The sequence below is a fragment of the Quercus lobata genome, chromosome 3, assembly GCF_001633185.2.
Source record: "Quercus lobata isolate SW786 chromosome 3, ValleyOak3.0 Primary Assembly, whole genome shotgun sequence".
NCBI lineage: Eukaryota > Viridiplantae > Streptophyta > Magnoliopsida > Fagales > Fagaceae > Quercus > Quercus lobata.
The window spans coordinates 967,165-990,202 of NC_044906.1; the positions used below are offsets into that span (position 1 = coordinate 967,165).

Sequence of the window (23,038 nt, forward strand, 5' to 3'; positions counted from 1 at the left end):
GTAGTTTAAAATTGATTGATTTGTATACGTTTAATATTTTCTAAAACTACACTCTAATAAATTATCTTTTATTTATGTAACAAATAGACATTGATTTAAAGAATATTTATAGTTAATAAATACAATTTTAAATGATAATTACACTTGACTTAATGCATAAAATTAATTTTATTATGTAAGAGAAAATTCTCTGTACGTGGGTGTATGTATATATATATATATATATATATATAATGCTAACAACCTATTTTAAGTATAAATTATATATATTTGTGTAAACAAATTATTGATATATTGAGTTTGGATCTCAAAAATAAATTAATGACTTCGCCATTGTGCATACTACATTAGTCGATGTTGACATGAGTGTGATTTTGGTCATTGTATTTTTTATTTTGAAAATTTCGTTTTAGAACCATATGTAAGCAAAATGTACAAATCAATTTAACAAGTTTATTATGAAACAAAGCACAGTGATGATTTCTCTTCTTAGGCTTAGGAAAAAAGGCTTGCTATGATATGACAACTCTTCTAATTTCAAAAAATCGTATATAAGGTTTTTTATATAAGCTTACAAAGTATAGTTAAAACTGAGTAAGAATCCTTCTTCTAGTGTAATTTATAATTCAAAATCTGGCGATTTTGCTAGAGCAAACGACAAGCGAGTTACAAGTGAACTTTTAGAGACAATATTAGTATGCCAACTTTAATTTAGAATCGGAATAAAATTACACCATCCATAATATTTGTATCTAATTACTCTAGCATAGCTATGAATATTTTTTAACAACCATTAACTATTGTTTTTCAGGTTCTAGAGTGTTTAGACAGTTTCCAACACAACGAGTGATAAATTTCATTTTGGATGAAAACTCAATTTCATTATCTTATTTTGGTCATTTCTTAGGTATAATTTTTGAAATTTTTACTTTTTCTTTTAACCTATAACTATACTTTTACACAATAAAAAAAAGAAAAGAAAAAGAAATTGTGCACCTAAAACTTGGATTGATAACTAAGTCTATTTTTATGATTTAATGTTTCATAAGTATTAATTTGCAAAAGGAAATATATTAATGTTATAATTTTGCTGAAAATGTTTTCTTCAGACGTTGTTTTTTGGCATATTAATTAGTATGGCTGATCTGTTTGATTATTTTTTCCTTATTGTTTCTCATAATCCATGGTTTTGAAGCATTTTACAAAGAGACTAGATAAACATGGGACTAGGAGTATAAATCATTTCAATAATTTAATGCAATTGAGTAGAAATATGTCTCCATATTTGACATATAAAGCTGCCTAGCCAAATAGGTTCTAGTTAACTCAATTGGTGAAGACTCTTGTGATTAAATATAAGAGATCTGGGATTTAATCCCCACCTGCATAAAAAACCAATTGATGTATTGGTCTGATAATAAAGAGCAATCATCAGGAGTGAATAAGATTAAGCAAAAAAAAAAAAAAAAATGGTTTCTTAGTTTGACAATAAAGATCAATCATTAAGAGCAGACACGGTTGTGAGCCGGAAAAATAAAAGATAACTTAGTTAATTCAAGAAGACCATCCTCCCAAACTTGAGAGAGAGAATAAATGTTTTGGGTTAATTTTATGTTTAATTCTAATTAATGCATTCAACGTACATAAATAGCTAAGGATGAGATAACCTCATCAACAAATCCTAAAATATAGGAATTAATTCTATTCTAAAACATAGGATTTTTTTTTTAGATAACATAGGAAATAATTTGAATACAAATAAATAACAATTCTAATCTATGGCTACCTTATTTAGATAAAAACCTATTACTAGCCAAAATCTAAATACTTTTGATTAAAATAATAATTTATCTAACTTAGTTGATTTGAAATGACTAGTCTCCTAAACATTTTGGGTTAGTTTTATGCTTAATTCTCATTATTATATTCAATGTACATATATAACAAATGATGAGATAATCTCATCTATAAGTCCTAAAACATAGGAACCAATTTTATAATAAAACCTAGGAGTTAATTTGAATAGAAATAAATAACAATATGCTACATTATTTAGATAAAGATTTATCCTTATGAGTAAATTTAAATGCTTTTAATTCAAATATTAATTTATCTAACTTAGTTTTTTTATGTTAGAAATTCTACTCTATCTTAATTTAAGTGTATATATGTGTGAAATTTCCTACTGGAAACTTGAACCCTGGTCTTTACCTCTTAAACCTCACAAGCATTTATACTTATGAAATAACCACTGCACCAAGGGTATACAGTGGTTTAACTTAGTTGATTCGAGGTGATTAGCCTCCTAAACTTTTTTGTTTTTAGATAGTTTCAACCTATAGCGTCCGCTTCTGATGATAACTTTTTATTATTAGACCAAGACGGTTTTTGATATAGGCAGAGATTAAACCCCATATCTCTTATTCAACTATTAGAATTTTACTAGTTGAGTTAACTAGAACCCACATTAACCTTCTAAACTTGAGAGTGATAATAGAGATTTTGGGTTAATTTTATAGTTAATTGAACTTAATTCTCATTTGTTGATGAGATAAACTCATCAACGAATCCTAAAACCCAATTCTATTCTAAAATATTAGCCTCTAAGCACGTTGGTCGTTGTGCGTGCTTAGAGGCTTTTCTAATTTTTTCGGTAAAGGATAATAATTTTCATCTATTATAACCAAAAAAAAACAAAAAAGCTAAATTTCAGGGAATAAAAAGATGAATGTGAAGGGAAAAAAAATCCTAAATTTTAGGAGTTTTCTTTTTGAATTCAAAATGAAATTTATTATTTGACATTTATGACTGTGCATGCTTAGAGGCTTTTCTAATTTTTTGGGTAAAGGATAATAATTTTCATCTATTATAAAAAAATAAAAAAAGCTAAATTTTAGGGAATAAAAAGATGAATGTGAAGGGAAAAAAAAAATCCTAAATTTTAGGAGTTTTCTTTATGAATTCAAAATGAAATTTATTATTTGACATTTATGACTCTATTTCTAAATGAAGTTATCATTCATTAATGAGGTTATTTTTGAACCATAATAAATTCCAGTTGAAAGAGTGAAATTCTCTTATATATAGTGTATGTATGAATTAATTTGAATATAAATAAATAACAATGCTAAATTTAAATACTTTTAATTCAAATAATAGTTTATCAAACAAATCATATGGGTAACAAACACGTTGAAACTATCTCTAACAAACTCCAAAATGAAAGTAAATTATTATTTATTTTCTGCTGGGAGAAAGTTAACATTTTAGCTTTATATGTAACAAAAACTGAAACCCAAGTTACAATTATTATTTTTTGTTTTGTTTTTGTTTTTGCGGATTAAACTCAAGTAATATATATATATATATATATATATATATAAATTTCTTTTTTTGGATTAATACATCTTAATTTTTACCTAGCTAAAATCTGTATTCACATAAAATTCATCGAATGTTCTTTCTTTATTAAACGTGCTTCCCGTTTTGCCGACACAGAGAGTTATTAGCAATATCTTTCTTATTGACTCCACTTTTACATGGTACTACTTTCAAAGGATAAAAAAAGCTAAGGGCCTGTTTGGGTAAGGATTTTTCATCACTCAATTTCCGTCACTCAATTTTCATCACTCATCACTCATCACTCATCACTCATTTTTTCACACTCATTTGGCAACATCACTTTTATTTTCATCACTCAATTTTTTCATACTATTCATGGGCTCCACACCTGTCAGCCAATACAGTTTTTTTTTTTTTTTTTTTTTTTAGCACCAACTCACCAAAGCTAATATATATAATATATATATAAAATAATTTAAAAAAAAAAAAACCAAACCGAACAGCCAACCCAGGAAAAGAAAAAAAAAGAAAAAAAAAAAAAAAAGAACAACGCCAACCCAGAAAAAAAAAAAAAAAAAAAAAAAAAGGCCAACCCAGAAACCGATCAGCCAACCAGGAAAAGGAGAAGAAAAAAAAAAAAAAAAAAAAAAAAAGAACAACGCCAACCCAGAAAAAAAAAAAAAAAAAAAAAAAAACAGCCAACGCCAACAGAAAAAGAAAAAAAAAAAAAAAAAAAGAGGTCAAAAGTTGGTCAAAAGTTGTGGCTGTGGGTCCCTCATGTGTGTTTATTTACGGAAATGCCATTGAGTTATGAGTTATAGAAACTGAAAACAGCCTTTTGTTGTTTTCAGTTTCCATAACTCATAACTCAAAAATCAGAGAATTGAGTGATGGAAACAGAGTTATCGTTTGGCCAAACAACCTTTTTACTATGGGTCCCACCATTTTTGAGTTATGAGTTATGGAAACAGAGAATTGAGTTATCAAAAAACTCAATCCAAACAGCCCCTAAAAGTTTATTGAACGATCTCTTTTTAATGAGTCAAACAATGAACACGTATGATCGGCATGACACGTGACCCTCTAAAATTAAATGCTTACATAGAGATTACTCACAACCACACAATTTAAATAAGCAGAACAAGTAATTTCTAGAACATACATATCATGACTGATGACTCTTAAATACACCAACTAAATAAATACCAATTTATTCATTAAAATTTGTCAAGTAAGAATAGCACAATGGTGCATTTAGATGATATGATTTGAGCATTTAAATTTAGATAATTAAAATTCAAATATCTTGTTTGGATAGTTTAAAAAAGATCAAGGATTTGGATTTAACAAATCTACCAAGTATGCTTGAATTTGAAATACTTTCTAATATTAATGAATTTGATATTAAGACATTTCAAATCTATTAATTTAAAATATAAATTTAAATCCAAATCCAAATTTAAATCCAAGTTTCCAAACCTAACCCAAATATTATTCCAAAACCATAATTTCTATCTCTCATTCATCCATCATGGGTAATAGTAGTTTATACAAAATGTATCATAACTTTCCAAAAAACAAAAAGGAATGATAACTTACCAATTTTGGAGATGATAGTTTTCACTTTTGGACTTCAAAAGTATAATTTTTGAGTGTTTTTTTTTTTTGAAACATTTTTGAGTGGTGTAAGGACACGATTCGCGACAGACCGTAACAGTATCGGGTTCGCACGTAAAAAGGCCCAAACAATATCATTTGTAAAGCGTGGGTTTGAAAGGCTAAGCCTTGGTCGCCAGGCGGTAGGTTTTTCGTGGTATTCATTCGTGTCTAGGTTGTCTTCACCCCTGGAATCTTTCTCCTGGAGGTGGGCTGGGAGGCTCTGGTTTTTGGCCATTTTTCCTAGCCCCTTCTTTAGGTTACTTATTTTTCCTTTTATATTTGCCTGCGTTCATTGTCCTTCGTCCACGTATAGGGTCAACCTTTCCAAGACTGATACTTGTCCCATCAGCCCATATTCAAAGTCGTTGGGGGTGGTTGTAAAAGCCAAAGAATGCAGCTCTGTCTGATGCAGAGTATTGAATGGCAGTAAGGGCAGCTTTCCCCGGATATTTTAGATTTTCTTTCAAACTTAGTCCTATACCGTTTTTGCCCCTCTCTTCGGTGGGACATTGGGTTTGCCGAGGACAGAACTGTCCTCGGCTGAATCGCAAGGCTATCCCACCGAGCTTGGGCCATAGCCTTTCCTTGGCTTGGGCCTCTGGCCCCCTTCACAGGTAAACGGGCCCGGCCCATAAATTATTTGGGCCCCACAATAGCCCCTCAAAACCCTGCTGTCCAACCTCTTGGTTGGAAAGGGGGGTTTTGGTAACACCGAGCCCCTTCTTATGGCCTAGTCAATTCGGCCTATCAATAATGCTGGCGGCTCTTCATCTGCCCAGGAAATGCACCGGTCTACGAGACAGTCTTTTGACTTTACCCTTGATGCGTTCTCATCGTTTGGGTATCCAGAACGCGCTTTTAATGACCTCTATTTACGAGACTACTTTAATTCGACGGTTTGTTTTGATGAGGTAGAGAAGTGAAACCGACATGTTTGTGTTTGCAGATTTCTTTGGAGATCTGAACCTATTAAATGTCTCCCGTTCCACCCTCTGTATAAGAAGGAAGGTAGGAGGTTATTGTTTTTGTAAAGAGTCACTTTTCATCCTTCTGAGATTTGAAATACTTGGCCTCCCCTAGTGTTTATTTTACCCACCAGTTTATACACTAAATCGTGATACACTTTACCATAACAACGAGTGATGAAGGAGCCATACCCCTCCCGTAAACGCCACGTTCCAATAAAGCTCGTAATGGCTCGGTCAGGACAGGGATGGCGAAAACTCAAAATCAACCTCACCTTTCTTTCAGCCAAAATCCGAAGCAGGGACTCGTCACGTCAAACTTTCAGCGTGACTGAGTCGAGGACACCCATTATCAGTACCAACCGCTTTCTTATGAGCATACCTAATATGGTCCCAGTGTGTTAGGAGTCAGGACCGAGGCAAGGACTAAGTGCCCCTGCTTCTTCCTCTCTTCGTTCACTGGCGCCTCCTTCCGCCTCTCTTTCTTAGTCTTCCCAGCACCAGATCCATCCTAGTGCTTTTCCTTCTCCCTCTTTTGCTCCTTTTTCTTTCTTTTCATCTCTTCTCTCTTCTTCTCCTCCTTCTTTTCATTCATCTCCTCCATCTTCTTCATTCATTTCCTCCATCTTCTTCTTCCTTCTCCTTCATCTTTTTCCAAAGAAGGTTCTTCTCTCAATATAAGCAATACTGAGGCAGAGATTGGAGAGACTTTGAAGACGAGTTTAAAAGACACCTAACTGTTTACTTATCTGTACTGCGGATGTTATCGTTGCTTCGGCAGTTCACCTTTTGTATAGGCTTGTTTGAGCCCCTCTTTGTACGTTGTAATAATTTTTCATATTAATAAAAATTGTTGTTATTTTACTTCGCATGTTCTGTCTCTATGTTTTTACAAATTTGCAAACGCTGCTCGGCACAATAATATAGCATTTGAATCAATGACAACTAAGGCCAAAATAGTTGCTAATAAAAAGATGTCACCATAACTTTGATAGAATTGTTTGACATAGCAATGCGTACCTGTGAATAACGATACTTGCCCGAAACAATGCCGAGATTAGAACTGGATGCTCTATACGGTGTAGGAAGCAATCATTCGAAGACATATCACCCGCAAAAATGAACAGCCCCCTTAGGCCACCGAATAGTGGAGCGTCCCGCCATCATCCTAACACTCTTATTGGCCTTAACATTTTACAGTGTTTGAGCCGAGGACTTTCCCCATCCGAGTAGTTGGTTTCCCCATAGGCTTGAGTCCGAGGACCATAGTTCAGTTTCTCTCTTTCCTCAGGTATTTCACAAGGTGCCGAGCAGGAGGTTGCCCTCGGCAACGGCTATTCCTCGGCGTGGGCCGTAGTCCCTGGGCCCCCATGTAGAACGGGCCTGGGCCGCGAATTTACTAGGCCCACAAATTAAGAGGTATTTCCGTAGTCTTTGGTCACGCGGTACTTTTTGGCGTCCCAGTGTTCGAGGTGCGCCTTCACGAGACTCCTTTAATCTCATGGTTGCAGATGGCGTTGGAAATCGAGCTGGAGATATTTTGTCTGTAGCGTTCCTTGGGACGCTGCGTGAATTAAATTCCACCACCTTATCTTTTTAAATAAATAGGAGAGACAGTTGTTTTACTTACGCACAAATCCTTCAGTTTCCTCCCTTAGTATATCATGTTTGAGGCGAGGGTTGGAGAAAAGGAACTCTCTCCGCCACAGAGGCGCCGTGTCCTCCTGAGACTCAAAATAGTGAGGTACGGGCAAAGGAGGCATAAATTCAAGGGAATATTCTGTTTCGACAGAGGGGAAAGGGTGTTTCTCCCTCTTTTAGTCAAAATCCGAAGCAGGTTCTGTTCATGCCAGAATTTTGGTGTGTCAGAAGAAAGATTCTCCGCCATCATCACCTCTGCCTTGTTGCAGGCAAATTTTTTGGTGAAGGCTCCTCAACTCCCGGCTCCTTGCACCTTTCCTTCAGCGGTGTGAGGCTCAAGTTGGGTTTTTTTTGCTGTCTGAGTTATGGGCATGCAAAAGCATTGAGGAAGAACAAGGTCTTGAAGCAGTAGCCAACCTCTCCTATGTGCTACCTCCTCGGCTTTATCTCATTCTCTTGTATCTTTCCTTTTGATTATGTGGTTAGCTTTAGAAGCCAACCTCTCGTCTGTACTGCCTCCTCGGCTTTGTCTTATTCTCTTGTATCTTCCTTTTCAATTATGTAGTGAGTTTTGACATAAGCTGATTCCAGCTTTTCATTGTACGCTGTACTATTTCTTTGTTTTAGTAAAAAGGGAAATTTATTTACTTGTTTTGAATACTATTCTTTTTGCAACACTACTTTGTGAAAGGGGTGTGCTCCGTGTGTGTGTTTCTTCAATGATACTTAGAGCGGGAAACCTTGAAACATAACCCAACTAATTCTGATTTACCAACACTACCAGGCATTACGACGATAATTCATAATAAGTTAAACTTAGGAAACTAACCGAGGTAACAATTGAATATTCTGTGATAAGTGCGAGAATACCGTCCGAGGAGTTGACTGAGCAGTAGAGAACTCAGATTGTTTTTCAGGCGACATATTGCTCTATATTGCATCGATCCCTTTGGTGTTGCAGATCCGAAAGCAGACTTGAGAATCCTCGCAATTTAGGAACTAACACAATTGTTAGTGGAGAGTTTTCCTCGGATAAATCCTAAAGTCCATGTAATGTAGTTTTTCCTTACAAGTAGTTGGTTTCCCCATAGGCTTGAGTCCGAGGACCATGCAAGGCCTTGGTTCTATCCAAAACTTTTTTTTTTTTAGTACTTGGTTTCCCCATAGGCTTGAGTCTGAGGACCATGCAATACCTTGGTTCTGTCCAAAACCTAGCTTTCTCATCCAGGTAGTTGGTTTCCCCATAGGCTTGAGTCCGAGGACCATGCAATGCCTTGGTTCTGTCCAAAACCTAGTTTTCTCATCCAGGTAGTTGGTTTCCCCATAGGCTTGAGTCCGAGGACCATGCAATGCCTTGGTTCTGTCCAAAACCTAGTTTTCTCATCCAGGTAGTTGGTTTCCCCATAGGCTTGAGTCCGAGGACCATGCAATGCCTTGGTTCTGTCCAAAACCTAGTTTTCTCATCCAAGTAGTTGGTTTCCCCATAGGCTTGAGTCCGTGGACCATGCAATGCCTTGGTTCTGTCCAAAACCTAGTTTTCCTCATCCAAGTAGTTGGTTTCCCCATAGGCTTGAGTTCGTGGACATGCAATGCCTTGGTTCTGTCCAAAACCCTTTTTTTTTTTTTTTTTTTTTAGCGCTGGAACTTGGCTTTAAGGGAGTTAGCTCCTCGGCCAAGCCCCTAGAATTATCCGCGCGATTAACGCTAGCCAGCGTAGCCCCTAATTAAGAAACATAGCTCCTGGCGGAACTTTACGCTAAAACTCTATAACCAATTGTTAGAAATGACAAAGGAAATACCTCGACCTACCGCCTATGCCCACACACAAGCCTTTCCCCACAGACGGCGCCAATTGTAAGGACACGATTCGCGACGGACCGTAACAGTATCGGGTTCGCACGTAAAAAGGCCCAAACAATATCATTTGTAGAGCGTGGGTTTGAAAGGCTAGGCCTTGGTCGCCAGGCGGTGGGTTTTTCATGGTATTCATTCGTGTCTAGGTTGTCTTCACCCCTGGAATCTTTCTCCTGGAGGTGGGTTGGGAGGCTCTGGTTTTTGGCCATTTTTCCCAGCCCCTTCTTTAGGTTACTTATTTTTCCTTTTATACTTGCCTGCGTTCATTGTCCTTCGTCCACGTAAAGGGTCAACCTTTCCAAGACTGATACTTGTCCCATCAGCCCATATTCAAAGTCGTTGGGGGTGGTTGTAAAAGCCAAAGAATGCGGCTTTGTCTGGTGCAGAGTATTGAATGGCAGTAAGGGCAGCTTTCCCCGGATATTTTATATTTTCTTTCAAACTTAGTCCTATACCGTTTTTGCCCCTCTCTTCGGTGGGACGTTGGGTTTGCCGAGGACAGAACTGTCCTCGGCTGAATCGCAAGGCTATCCCACCGAGCTTGGGCCATAGCCTTTCCTTGGCTTGGGCCTCTGGCCCCCTTCACAGGTAAACGGGCCCGGCCCATAAATTATTTGGGCCCCACAAGTGGTTTCAATATAAAAAAAGTTTTAATTTTTGAGTAGAAATACAGGGAAAAATAAGTAATTGTTAATACACACATTGTTGCAGACCGGTACACAAATCATATTTTGAAATGAAATGTGTTTCAAAATCACCAGTACACAAATCATATTTTGAATTGAAATGTGTTTCAAAATCACAATTTCGGTTCAAAAAGTAAATTGTGTGTACTTTGTATGTAATAGTTAATTATGTAATAAATACTACCCAAAAAACTGATATACATAAAAATCTACAATTAATTTTTTTTAGTGGAGATCTACTATCCCACAAAACGATTTATAGACCCATTTATTTAACAAAAATTAACCCCATTTTTCGTTGCTAAAAGTAACATTTTGTAACAATTTTAGAAAAGTACCTTTTAGGATTAAAAAAAAAAAGTTTTGAAAAGCAATTACTCAATGATGTTGCTCACCACGTTGTGAGTTTGTAAACAAATCGGCATACATGGCAATCCTCTCTCTCTATCACGTTTTATATGGTCTCTCCCAATCTTATAATATTAATTAATTATGAAGGTCATATTCAATGTGATGTTAATTTACTAACAAATTTAATAAAATTATTATAACATAAAAAGTGACAAAAAAAAAGTCATTAATTATGTGTCGTGGCAGATCGATTGCTTAAAAGCTAAAAAATTATACTAATTTTTTAATCAAAAAATATTAAGCTATCAATAATTAATAAAAAAGTGTGACGTTGTTTAATATTCATCACTAATATAAGTAATGACTATAATAATAAAGTTAGACTTTTCTTCTTGAGAAATGCTATCCATAACACATTTACAACAAATTAAAAGCGATAGACTATTACCAGTTGTTATTAGTGTGGCAAACAAGAAATTTTAGTAATGAGTTTAAATTAGAACTAATATCAACAAATTTTTTTTGAGAGGGTTTTACTCTACTGCGTCTGCTCCTGATGATGGCTTTTTGCCGTCAGATTTTTTATTTAACCATAAAAAATTTTACTAGTTAAACTAATTACTTATAATTTATTGTAAAAATATTGTGAAAATAGCATTTATTTAAAATTTTTTTTGGCTAAAGGTGTAGACTTTTAAAATTTTTTTCTCAAAAAAAGAAACCAGAACCGACCCACATGAATCCGGGTTGATCCATTGGATGGAGTTTCGGTTAAAACGGCCGGTACAACTAACACCACTAGGAGTGGCTCTACCATCCGTCAGGCACAAAGACTACGCTATCACTTCTTTTCTTCCCCCCTCCCAAAATTAAAAAAGTCTTCCTTCAAGTCACAGTGTTTTTAGTTCAGACCACCAAACTCTCTTTTAAATAAATAAAAAATAAAAAAAATAAAAAAATTTAATATTTTACTCAGTTTAGAAATCCGAGGGCCGGCCTGTACATAAAAATTGGAATTATCGATCCCAACAACAAAGCTTAAATAAAAAGCCGCATTTTTCCCACTCAATATTCCCATTCCCTTTTTGCCTATCCGTTTCCTCCTCATTTCCATTTCCACTTCCTCCCTCTCTTTTTCAGATTCTGAAAACGCTGTCGTTCTCTCCCACTGGTTCTTTTTTTCATCTCCTAAACGATCAAAATCTTCATCTGTCTCCTAAAACGCCGTCGTTTCTCTCTCTCCCCAGCGAGGTTAGCCTTCACTGTCTCCATCTCTCTGTTTTCAAACGCTGTCGTTTTCTTAGACTTTTTTTCTTTCTTCCCTTTACTCGTTTCTCTAACAATCGAAATTCTTAAAACGCCATAGTTTTTTTTTATTCTTCTCTCTCAAGTTTCATTTTCAAACCGGTCTCTGTGATTCTAAACGCCGTCGTTTTTTTTTTATGACTGGCTTTTCCGGCGATTCTTTAAACGGCGTCGTTTCTCTCTGAGGTTTTGTTGTTAAAAGGCTAAAACCGGTAAGGTATTATAATAAGCCTGTTTCAGAGTCTCACTCTCTGGTTCTAAACGCGGTCGTTTTTTTTGGTGATTTTTTTTTTTTTTTTTGTTGAACGATCTGAGTGGAAAAACGAGTTTGAAATCGGGTTCACTTGAATGCTTGGACTGAATTTCAGGGTGAAAAAAAAAAAAAACGTTTCGGATTTCCGACTCGTTTTTATTTTTATTTTATTTTATTTTTTGGTTTTCGGACTTGTCCGAGTAAGAAACTGAAACAGAGTCCGAGTTTTGACTCGTTTCGTTTGACTATTCATCTCTTTTTTCCTCGTTACTTTTCTCGTTTGATACGGTGTCGTCTAGCTCAACTCGTTGTTGTGCTTTTATTGTTTTGAACGATCAGCGAGTTGAAACTGAGTTAGAGTCTGAATTGATTAAAGTAAACCAAGTCAGAATTTGGCGTATGTACTATGTGTTTGGTTGCGGAGAAAACAAAGGAAAATGGCACCGAATCATGTACTATCTGCAATTACTAACTCTCTTTTTTTTTTTCCTTAACCTTCCCTCTTGGCGGAAAAAATTGGATTTTTACTTTTGGCAATATTCTTTTTCCTTTACCTTCTCATTTATTTATTTGTGCACAAATTCGATTTATTCATTTTTTTTTCTCTCAAAATTCACAGAAAAATAATTGCACAAATTCGATTTTAATTTTTCCCATTTCCATTTATTTATTTATTTTTATTTGCTTTCCCTCTATATTATATGTTTGTGCGGAGTTAATTTTAATTTTATTTATATTTTCTGAAGAATTGGAAATGTGGGGTTTGTTTTGTAAAGTGTTTGGCTATGTAGGAAAAGAGAAGATTCGGCGTTGGCGGCGAGCTTTTGGATACTGAGATTATTAAATTTTGAATTTGGAGTTGTTACTGAGGAAGAGAAATGAGTACTCAACTTTTGGATATTCAACCCAAGGAACTCAAATTTATATGTAAGTCAATCATTACCATATGACCCACTTTTAATTATTAACCTTTAAATTTATTTTTTCGTGTTTTAATAATATGGGCTATATCTACCATCATTATTGTTAGAATTTCTTCACACTCTGTTTGATCACTGATGAATTGGCAAACATATGGATTTTATAATAAATTTTAATGGAAACAAACACAGCTTATTTAAATTGTCGAAATAGCAAATAACTAGTAGAAGACACATAAGAATTGTTGATTTCATTTTTCTGCCAATTTTGATTAAAAAAAGAAAAAGAAAATAACACGAGGATTCCAATGTTCTATATTTTAAAATATATGGAAGTAGTATCTGAAACCAATGAATTTGATGATAGAATAAATTAGTAGGCCTCGGGGTCTTGGCTTAGGTGATTATGGGATGGGGCGGGTTCATTCAATTGGGTCCATATATTAACTGGAAAACAGGGGAAAAAAAAACACTTTGCAGATTAATAGATAGTATCCTTAATGATTTTATATTGGGAATGACTTTGGTGGCCTTCAAGTCAGGTGTATTAGATATGTAAATGTAATGTGTTCTTTTCCTAGCATTACTCGTTTGTATGTATTTGTTGCATGCATCTACTTCTGAAATGCGAGGTTTATGTTTGAATTACTTTGTTTTCCATAGTTGAATTGAAGAAGCATAGCTCATGTTCAGTTCGACTTGCCAATAACACCCACCATCATGTTGCTTTTAAGGTGTGTTTCACTTCTATTTATGTTTTTCTGTTCTCAGCTTTCTAGAGTTTTAGTATAAAATTCCTTGTAGAGGATGGAATGCTTAATAGCTAGATAATTTTGGCAGGTAAAAACTACATCTCCTAAGAAGTACTGTGTGCGACCAAATGTAGGCGTTATTTCTCCGAAATCAACTTGTGAGTTTACAGGTATGTCCTTCCCATATCTCAGTGAGTAAATTGTAAGCTTGCAGTTGTGCCTGTGATGTTTAGTAGAATGAAGTATGAAGCTGTAAGTGGCCAGATTCAATAGACAATGATTATTATCAATAGTTTCTCCAATATATATATATATAGTTTTGCCAGGACCACTTTATAAATGGAAATTGCTATTATTTTACACCGGATAAAATTCGAAGACAAAAATAAGTTTAACCATTTGCCACATGGAGTAAGGGGAAAAAAAGAAAAAGAAAAATAGCGTTATTATAGGCTGCTGCATTTAATTTATTTTATTTTATTTCTTGTGGAGTGGGTTTTTGGGGGGGGGGGGGGGGGAGTGGGATTCAGTTTTTACTTGTTCACAAGTATAAGATTTCTAAATTATATATAGAATTTGCGCAAATTTCACTTGATAAATCTAGTAAGTTAAAATAATATGAAATGATTACAGTCATCAAGTATTTTTGGTTGATTACATTTTTATTTTATTTTAAAATATATGCATAAATACTTCGTTTGATTAATTTTGCCTACATGATATTTTGGTTCATATCAATTTTAGAAGTTGAAGATGAACCTAGAATAACTAGGAAAATGAATCCACCATTTAAGTCTTTGCTCTTTTGGTGAATATTTATGTACTTCAAGAAATTAGAATTCTTCTTTTTTAGTGATAAGCAATATATATGACAATGATAAACAATATATCTGACTATTAAATGGGATGAATTAAGTTTATTACACATAGTTCAAATATTTTACCTTGCTGTTTAGGCTTTATATCATGTTCTTGTTGTATTAATGTTGAAGCAACATCGGTTGACACATGTACTCCTCTTTCAAAACTAGGTTTTGGTGGTATTTAATGTTCTTTCATTACTAAGACATTTTCTCCTGTATGGGAAGCAGTAATTTCATTGCAATTGATTGTCCTTGACAGCCCAAATGACTCAAGCTAGGTTTTGAGTTTGCCAAACTCTTGTTCGAACCTCTGCAGACAAGTCTTGCATGACTTTTACTAGATATGGTCGGCTCTATGGCAAACTGTATTGGTCTGGGTTCAGGATTAGAAAACTTCTTGAACACTTTTTTTTTCCTTCAAATAGTGCTACAGACTGTTTGTTCCCTTGCCTCAGACTATATCTTTGAACTAGAAAATGGTCCTGCTGAGATTGTGGTAGACCGTAGATCTTTCAATAGGATTGGGGTAGATATTCCTTTTTATGTTTTTCTTTCATTTATTTTCCAATCAGTTATGGCAACTTGTACAATTTAAGGTGAAGGTTCCCAATATTGTTCTAGTGTTATATAATGAGTTTCATTTTGGCAATCTTAACTTGTTTGTTATATGATAAGATTAATTGTTTAAAAGAATTGGTCCATCTCATGTAACCAGTTTATTGAATATCCATGGATCTTGTCAACCATCAAAACTAGATGCCTTTAATATTACCAATGCTCACTAGAATCAAGTTTGAACAAATAATTAGAACTAGAACCTGGACTTACTGACCTGGGCTGCTGGCTATCATTGGCCATGAGCCTATCACGAGCCTCCAACTGAATCATGGTCTGGACTTGTGGTATCTTGAAAGTTTGGCTTATTAGCCATTTAGCCTATCTACACACATGACCTTGAAGAACTTAGTTGGGTTGGGAACAGGCTAAATGACATTGCACTCTTTAACCATTTTCAGCTGAAATTAGAAAAAGTGTGCAAACTGCAACAATAGAAGAGTTGTGTGTGCTCAACAGGCTTGTTAATGGTTCTTTGTTGAAGCAGGAACAAGCAATATGGTGGTGCAATGAATTTATAAGGTCAGTGAACATGACACAAAAGGACTGTTAAACCCAAATTGCCCGAGACTTGTCGTTGACTATGGTGTTCTTTTGGTTTGTCTGCAATTGATGGGGTTGATGCTGAGAATCTTGGTGATCAAATCTCGGGCTCAATAAGTCAAAGGGCGGTTGCTTCTTTTTAATTGGTGGGTCTTGGAATGTAGATCAGTTGGGATTAACGATGGTGAGGTCAAGACTTTAGATGGTTGCTAGGTTTTATTTATTTATTTTGTTTTTGGGTTCTGTTTTTGGTGCTTGCAGTTGAGACCAAGGGTTGGATTGTTTGGGATATGGCAAATGTGACTAGGTGTGGGTTGTTGGCTGTGTGGGTAGTTTGGGTATTTTTTTTTTGTTGGGGTGGGGGGGGGGGTTGGGGGAGGGGGGATATGAATACACTAGGTTTGGGTTGTTGTGGGAGGTTTTTTGGCTAGGAGAAGGAAAGTGAATGCCCTATCTTGGTTGTGTGTGCAGTGGAGGTTTCACAGATGATGGGGTTGAACGATGGTTGGATTTTCTAGTTATTTAAATTTTGGTGATGGTTGCATTTTATGGTTATTTCAATTTTGGTTGTGACCCACGGCGATGTTTGAAAATCATAGATCGATTTTTCATGCAGCACTAACATCGAAAGAAAATTTACAATAAATAAACAAAGAAAGAAACAATAAAAACCTAGGAATTGGCACTTAGGGTTGTTTGGAGTTAGCACCAAAAAAGATAGAAAATCTAGGAGTCAGCACCTACTGTTGGTTGGAGTTAGAACTAGACAATTGAAAAAATTCTAAAAGTTTTTATTTTTTATTTTTTGCTTGATAAATAGGGGGGAGGGGGGCTGTGGGGGTCAAACCCTCATGCCCAAGCACCACAAGATGTTTTGGAACCACTAGGGTATCCCTGGAACCCCAATTTATTACTTAATCAGAATTGTCTCCATAGGAGTACATTAGCTAGCCTAAAAATAGACTATTAGATCTAATCCCTAATTCTACTTGACTTAGGAAAGCTAATTATTGAATTATAAAAATAGCCTTGACTCTAGGAAATTAATTAAAATTTTCAATAGCCTAATTAATTATTGAGACCTAAAATAAAATTGATTTGACTAGTAAAAATACAATTGACTCTTAAAATTAAATATAACTAAATTAATGTTGAGAATTGAGAAGCTTAATGGACAGTGCATGTTGTCAAAAGAAGATTGGTGTAACCACTTCAGATAGTTGGAATTACGCTTCCTGCAGTAATGGATTCAATTGCCTTGAGTCTGGCAACAAAAGATCCCTGTATAACTGGGTGAAAGAGGGAGAGCAGACATGTGTAAGGAGTATCAGTACACTGTGGCACAATATATTTAAAACTTGATGATGAGGTGGCATTGTTTTATTTAAAATATAAAAAAAAGGGGGGTGGGGATAGAGAGAGAGAGAGAGAGATAGAGAGATGTATCAAATATGTAGGGACGAAAACTGAAACATTGTTACTAAATTCAATGGTTAGTATTATAATTAAAGAAACAAGTGGTGCTTGAGGGAGAGGGAGACAACATGTGTAAGGAGTATCAACACACTGTGGCATAACATTTTTATAACATGATGATGAGGTGGCAGCGTTTTACTTGAAATAAAGGAGTGGAATATACTAATCACTACGTTTACTAAAATTCAAAAGAGAAGTTGACTACTGATGGTGATTTAGTGACTAGTGTCATATAAAATTAAGGATGGAACTCCACGTGTTACAAGCATCCATTGATAACTGTCAAGATCTCAAGTAAAATAGAGACTTACATCCCAAGCAAGAAGACATCTTAAACTGATTCCTCTTATTATTTTGCTTGTAATCCACTAGTTTAAGGGTGTTTTTTTGCTAGTCCTATCAAGGTGTTAATGCAAGTAAGTAGCTTTGTAAGTTTAAGTTTTACTAATTAGATTTCTAGCTATTATGTTAGTGCACTCTTTACTTTTTTGCATAGATAATAGGATTGTTAGTTTGAGTTTCATTGTTTCGTAACTTCGATAACTTTTTTTCTCTTAATCAGAGTTAGGATATTGATATTCTCTCCATTGATTTAGTTGTTATTTGGTATTCATATTGATAATTGATGTAGAGCAATTAACATAGTTACCATTGGTATTAATGAACCACCTTTGATAAGGAAATATTTTCTCTTCATTGAGGCAAAATGGACCGACCCATACACTTTTTAGAAACAAAGTCAAATCATAAAATCAATGGCTTGACAAAGGCCATCAACACAGCCCTGCAATCAAAACGATGCTTAAATTATAATAAGCACAAACAATGGTTTTGAGCCTGGCAAGGGAAGATTTGTCTCAGCTGAATTTGTTGCTCTTTGGTAGTTTTTTAATTTATTTATTTTATTGTCTTTCCATCTGTAAATTCATATTGCACAGTCACGCACACAAAAAAACATAGTCAGGGACACATGCACAGATTTTGTGGTTTTGGGGGAAGAAATTTGGTTGCTCCATAATTTGATATGGATTTCATCAGGAAATTTTTAAATAAGAAACCATTGATATGTCTCGAGGTCATAGTGGGATTAAAATTTTTTACTGATACTTGAAAATTTTGGTCTAGATATGATCTTTCACTTGGTTTTGCTCTTCAGTTTTTGGTATTCTATTTCCTTATATTGTTATTTTATCTATCTTTATTGCCTTATGTGTCCATGTAGTTACAATGCAAGCTCAACGGACAGCTCCGCCTGATATGGTGTGCAAAGACAAGTTTTTGATCCAAAGCACTATTGTTCCTGCTGGAACAATTGATGAGGACATTACACCTAGCATGGTATGTTTTTGTAGTTTTGTTGTTCTTGATTCTATATTTTGGCTTCTCATAGATTGTTTTGGCAGTTTGCCAAGGATGGCAGCAAGTACATTGAAGAGAACAAGTTGAGAGTGACGCTCATTAGCCCGCCCGGTTCACCAGAACTGTCACCAATTAATGGACTACAGAAACAGGGGCTAGCTCATGAAGTTTCAAAATTGAAAAAAAGTCAAGAATTGGGTAGAGTGGAAACGCAGCCAATGGTTAGAGAAACTCTTCTTAGTTAACAACGTTGGGTTTAACTAATTCTCTCCCTCATAATTTTTGAATACTTCAATAAGTTGCCTTTGTTTTTCATTTGATTTCACCATGTCTTGGGTCAACACCCTACCCTCATTTTTGAGTTTAGTAGGGAAGAATTATCCTGGTATATGTTATCACTAATATGTGGATTGAGTTTCAAGTAGATCAAGCATATTAAATGGTAAACTAGAATTGCTTGTAGAATATCATATGGTAGTTCTTATTTTATTGGTTCAGGTTGCTAAGGATTCAGATGAGTCCAAATTGTTTAATGAAAAGGTGCTGAATCTAGCTGAGGATATGGAGTTGAAAACAGTGAAGGATACAGAACTGAAGCCAGCAAAGTATGCAGAACTGAAGCCAGCAAAGGATGCAGAACTGAAGCCAGCAGAGGACGCAGTACTGAAGCCAGTAAAGCATGCAGAACTTAAGCCAGTAGAGGATTCAGTTCTGAAGCCAGTAAAGGATGCAGAACTGAAGCTAGCAAAGAACACTGAACTGAAGCATGCAAAGAATACAGAATTGGAGCCAGCAAATAATGCAGAAATGGAACCAGCAAAGGATGCTGAGTTGAACCTATCAAAGGATGCAGAATTGGAACCCGAAAAGGATGCAGAATTGGAGCCACAAAATGATGCAAAATTGGCGCCAGCAGAGGATGTGGAGTTGAAATCAGCAAAGAATGTTGACAAGTTAAATTTAGTTAAAGATATCGAGGAGATGAAGACAAAACTAAATGGTCTTGAATCAAAGCTAAAGGAGGTCAGCCTTTCTAGAATCTTTGAAAAAATTTATGGTATAATTACAGTGTGACTAATCAGGGCAATAACAAATAAATGGAATAGAATAGTGTTGCTATTCTTGTTTGCCTCCAGTTTGCACTCTGAAATTCAATTATTGTACTCTGTTGTGACCATATCAAGAGTTTGGTTACTGAAATCCATCTCTTATCCACTTACCTTCTTTCAATATAATATGGTTTCATTACAACAAATCTCTATTTTATTTTGCCTTCTATAGTTCTAGTATCATATCAAATCAACTAAAATTTAGAAATCAATTGTTAAAAAAAAAAAAAAAAAAAGGTTGATGCATATCCATTCATTAACTCTCGCAGTTGTAGTGCTATATGACCTCTGAAAATAAATTCCCTGGTCCCATGTTCATTCACTATCTCAATGACTATTTAGGATTTGTTTTCTATAATCTTATGCATCCACAGGGTCTATTGTTGCCATTTCTTCTCAATTTAGAGTTCTGGTTGAAATTTTATGATGAAGTCCCTATAGAAAATGAAAATTTTCTTCAGTAATTCTTCTCTGTCCTTATTGGCTCAGTCCCTTATTGTATGTTCTACCCACAGTATCATCTAATATTTGGTTCTTTTAACTTCTTTGGGATGGGGATAATTGTGTGATATTTGCCCCCTGATTATATCAGATTTGTTACAATTATCCCCCTGATGGGGATAATTGTGTGTTATTTGCCTCCTGATCATATCAGATTCTTTACAATTATGCGTTAGGAATTGATTAGTTATAGTAGTCCTAGCATATGGAATCCATATGTATTTCTTTTGTTTTATATGGTATTTGTTTTATAAAATTTATAATGAATCTGTTTAGTACAAGGATGGAATCTTGTTCTATAGCACTCAAGTCTTTGGATTTCCTTTGCAGGCTGAAGTTACTATTTCAAAGCTAACAGAGGAGAAGAGTTCAAGCATTCAAGATATAAGAGTCTTCCAGGAGAAACTTGTAAGTTGTTACTTCTTGAACATATTCTTTTCTTAGTGTTTCTTTTGGTATGCTTAAAGTCAGTGAGTTCTGCCATAAGCCTTGCAATGCATTTTTTTCCCTATCCTAGTTTAAAGGAATTTATCGACTGTAAATCTTATCTGGTCACTATTTGTTTATTTAAAAGATCTAGTCCTGCGCTTCTATATGTAGCATACCAACCTCATTTTCCCCAACTGCTTTTTGCATCGATTGATTCCTCCTTTGCTTTTATTTCTTATTTGTGACATTGACATTTTCATTTACCTTTCTTGCTTTGCAGGCAGAGTTGAGCAAAAGAGGAGTGAGAAGAGTTCAAGTCGGATTTCCTCTTCTATTTGTTTGTATGGTGGCCATTGTCAGTGTTGAGCTTGGATACCTTTTACACCGTTGAACACTTTACAAAGCATTAACACTTAATGATTAATTCCTAGCTAGTTACAGATAGAGGTATAAGAATCTCTCTCCCCTCATTATAAATGTGCAGAGGAGGTATTTTAGTCAGTGTGTTCTTTCTGGCCAATTTCCTCGGAATGGAATATAAGTGTGCTGTGAGTATACCGGATTTTTTTTTTTTTTTTTTATAAGAGAGAAGTGGGAAGGGAGGGGATGTGTGTAAATGAGCTCCGTATACATATGCTGATGAAGTACATGATTTCCATATGCTCTTGATTTAACCAAAATATGGAAAATTGGAAACTTGTTTGGGATCATTATTCACTGCTGTCTGTGTCAATTAGATGAAATAACCCCAAGTAACGAAGAAAATAAATAAAATCACGCAAGATAGAAGAACAGACCAAATTCCTCAGACTAACCCACGCTTGCATGGGAATTCAGGAGAACCCTGATATATGTTCATTGTCTGAGTTACCTATCAAAAAAAAAATATGTTTATTGTCTGAGTTAAAAAAAGGACTCCTTTTGTTGAGTTCATTTGATAGCACACCAAGCTCCTTGAAGAACTAATTTTCAGAGTGGGCTGGACCAAAAGAGGTGCCTTGCACCTTGTCAAACAAAACTGAAAGAAAATTTCTGATAATTAGCTGAAGGATGACTGATGAGTGTGTGGTTTTAGTGTTGTATAACGTTAGCAAGTGGATACTCAATTTACCATGTTTCAGCCATAAACATAAGTGGATACCATGCCAATTTCGCTTCTTCTTCTTTCTTTCTTTCTTTTTTTCTTTTTTTTATTTATTTATTTTTTTTTATTTGCTGTAAAAAAATTTTTGAAAATTTTTTCAGTATTTTCCTGTTTTTAATTTGTAAAATTTGGTCAAGCTTGAAAAAGTTTTCTTTAACTGTAAAATTTTGTGAAACATTTAAAAAAAAAAAAAAAAAGCTTGATAAAACATTTTACAAAAAGACATTGGGTCTCTAAAACCCTCATTTGGTGGTTTGTGTTTGAAAAATTTTATGTCATGAAAATATTTTGATTGAAAACATTTCATAGCAAAACAACGGAGCGTGGTGTGCTTGATACTAATTTGAGAGCACAGCCAAACCCACCCTTAATAATGCACCTCATGGAAACGCACGGTGGTTTTGAAAAGGTTTAGGAGGAGAAATAGTTGTTAAGCCTACGATGATCTAGGCAATGTCACTTAAACATCAAACTTATATGGTTTTCAGATTTCAAGTCATGTAAGTCACAGGTTTGTTATAAATAGGGTTGCAAATGAATTGAGTATTTAAAAATCATAAATTTTCATTTAATTTTAGGCAAAAATACTACTTTGGTTCTTATATTTTTGGATTATAGTTAATTTAGTTCTTACATTTTGGTAATAGTTAATTTGGTCCATGTTATTTTTAAATTGCAACCAATTTGGATTGTTCATTTAATTTTAGGCAAAAATATCATTTTAATTCTTACATTTTTGGGTTATAATTAATTTAGTCCTTACATTTTTGTAGCAATCAATTTAGTCCATATTATTTTTAAATAGCAATCAACATGGTCCATACCGTTAACTTATTTATAGAAAATACATATGTGGCAAAGAATTTGCATTGTTGGTGCACACGTAGTTATAAGAATAATATAAAATCAAAATAATTAAACATAAAAAAAGCCACCTAAGCTCATAAAGGAGTTAGATTACATATTCAAATTTGATTAATTTTAGTTAGGCCCTTTTGTAGTGGTATTTTGGGTTAAGTAATGTGTTTGAGCTTGTGAGAGAGTGTAATTAAAGTGTGTGTGTTTTTAGCAATTAGTTTGTTTCTCAAAAAAAGAACCTTAATCTTTTGTCATCATATATATTAAACACAACAACAAAAGCTTTTTATCCATTCACAAATTTATACTAATAATTAGTAAATAAATTATTATTTTTTATATTATATAATTTTAGCTATTTTGATAAAATTATTTTTGTTTATTGAACTTTTTCCAATCACTAGTTGTCTTTT

The 23,038-nt window shown here is 34.5% G+C and overlaps 1 protein-coding gene across 7 annotated transcripts; it reads left to right on the forward strand.

The window, feature by feature from the left end:
• The first annotated feature begins 11,508 nt into the window (after window positions 1–11,508).
• LOC115981490 (vesicle-associated protein 1-2-like) lies at window positions 11,509–21,336 on the forward strand. Of its 7 annotated transcripts, none has more exons than XM_031103662.1 (9): window positions 11,509–11,749; window positions 12,833–12,983; window positions 13,640–13,710; window positions 13,817–13,898; window positions 18,448–18,563; window positions 18,629–18,805; window positions 19,083–19,607; window positions 20,525–20,602; window positions 20,904–21,336. In XM_031103662.1, the coding sequence occupies exons 2-9, from the start codon at window positions 12,935–12,937 to the stop codon at window positions 21,012–21,014; spliced, it is 1,209 nt and encodes a 402-aa protein (XP_030959522.1). In that variant the 5' UTR covers window positions 11,509–11,749; window positions 12,833–12,934; the 3' UTR covers window positions 21,015–21,336. The 7 variants fall into 7 exon arrangements, with proteins under 7 accessions (XP_030959522.1, XP_030959524.1, XP_030959526.1 ...); XM_031103664.1 differs by having other exon boundaries at window positions 12,848–12,983; XM_031103666.1 differs by lacking the exon at window positions 11,509–11,749 and adding an exon at window positions 11,774–12,020.
• The last annotated feature ends 1,702 nt before the right edge of the window (window positions 21,337–23,038 follow it).

Coding starts and splice junctions, on each gene's coding strand:
- LOC115981490 (XM_031103662.1), top strand. CDS start 12,935: ATGAGTACTCAACTTTTGGATATTCAACCCAAGGAACTCAAATTTATA. Junction 13,899..18,447: donor ATCAACTTGTGAGTTTACAG/GTATGTCCTTCC, acceptor GTGTCCATGTAG/TTACAATGCAAGCTCAACGG. Junction 19,608..20,524: donor TTGAATCAAAGCTAAAGGAG/GTCAGCCTTTCT, acceptor TTTCCTTTGCAG/GCTGAAGTTACTATTTCAAA.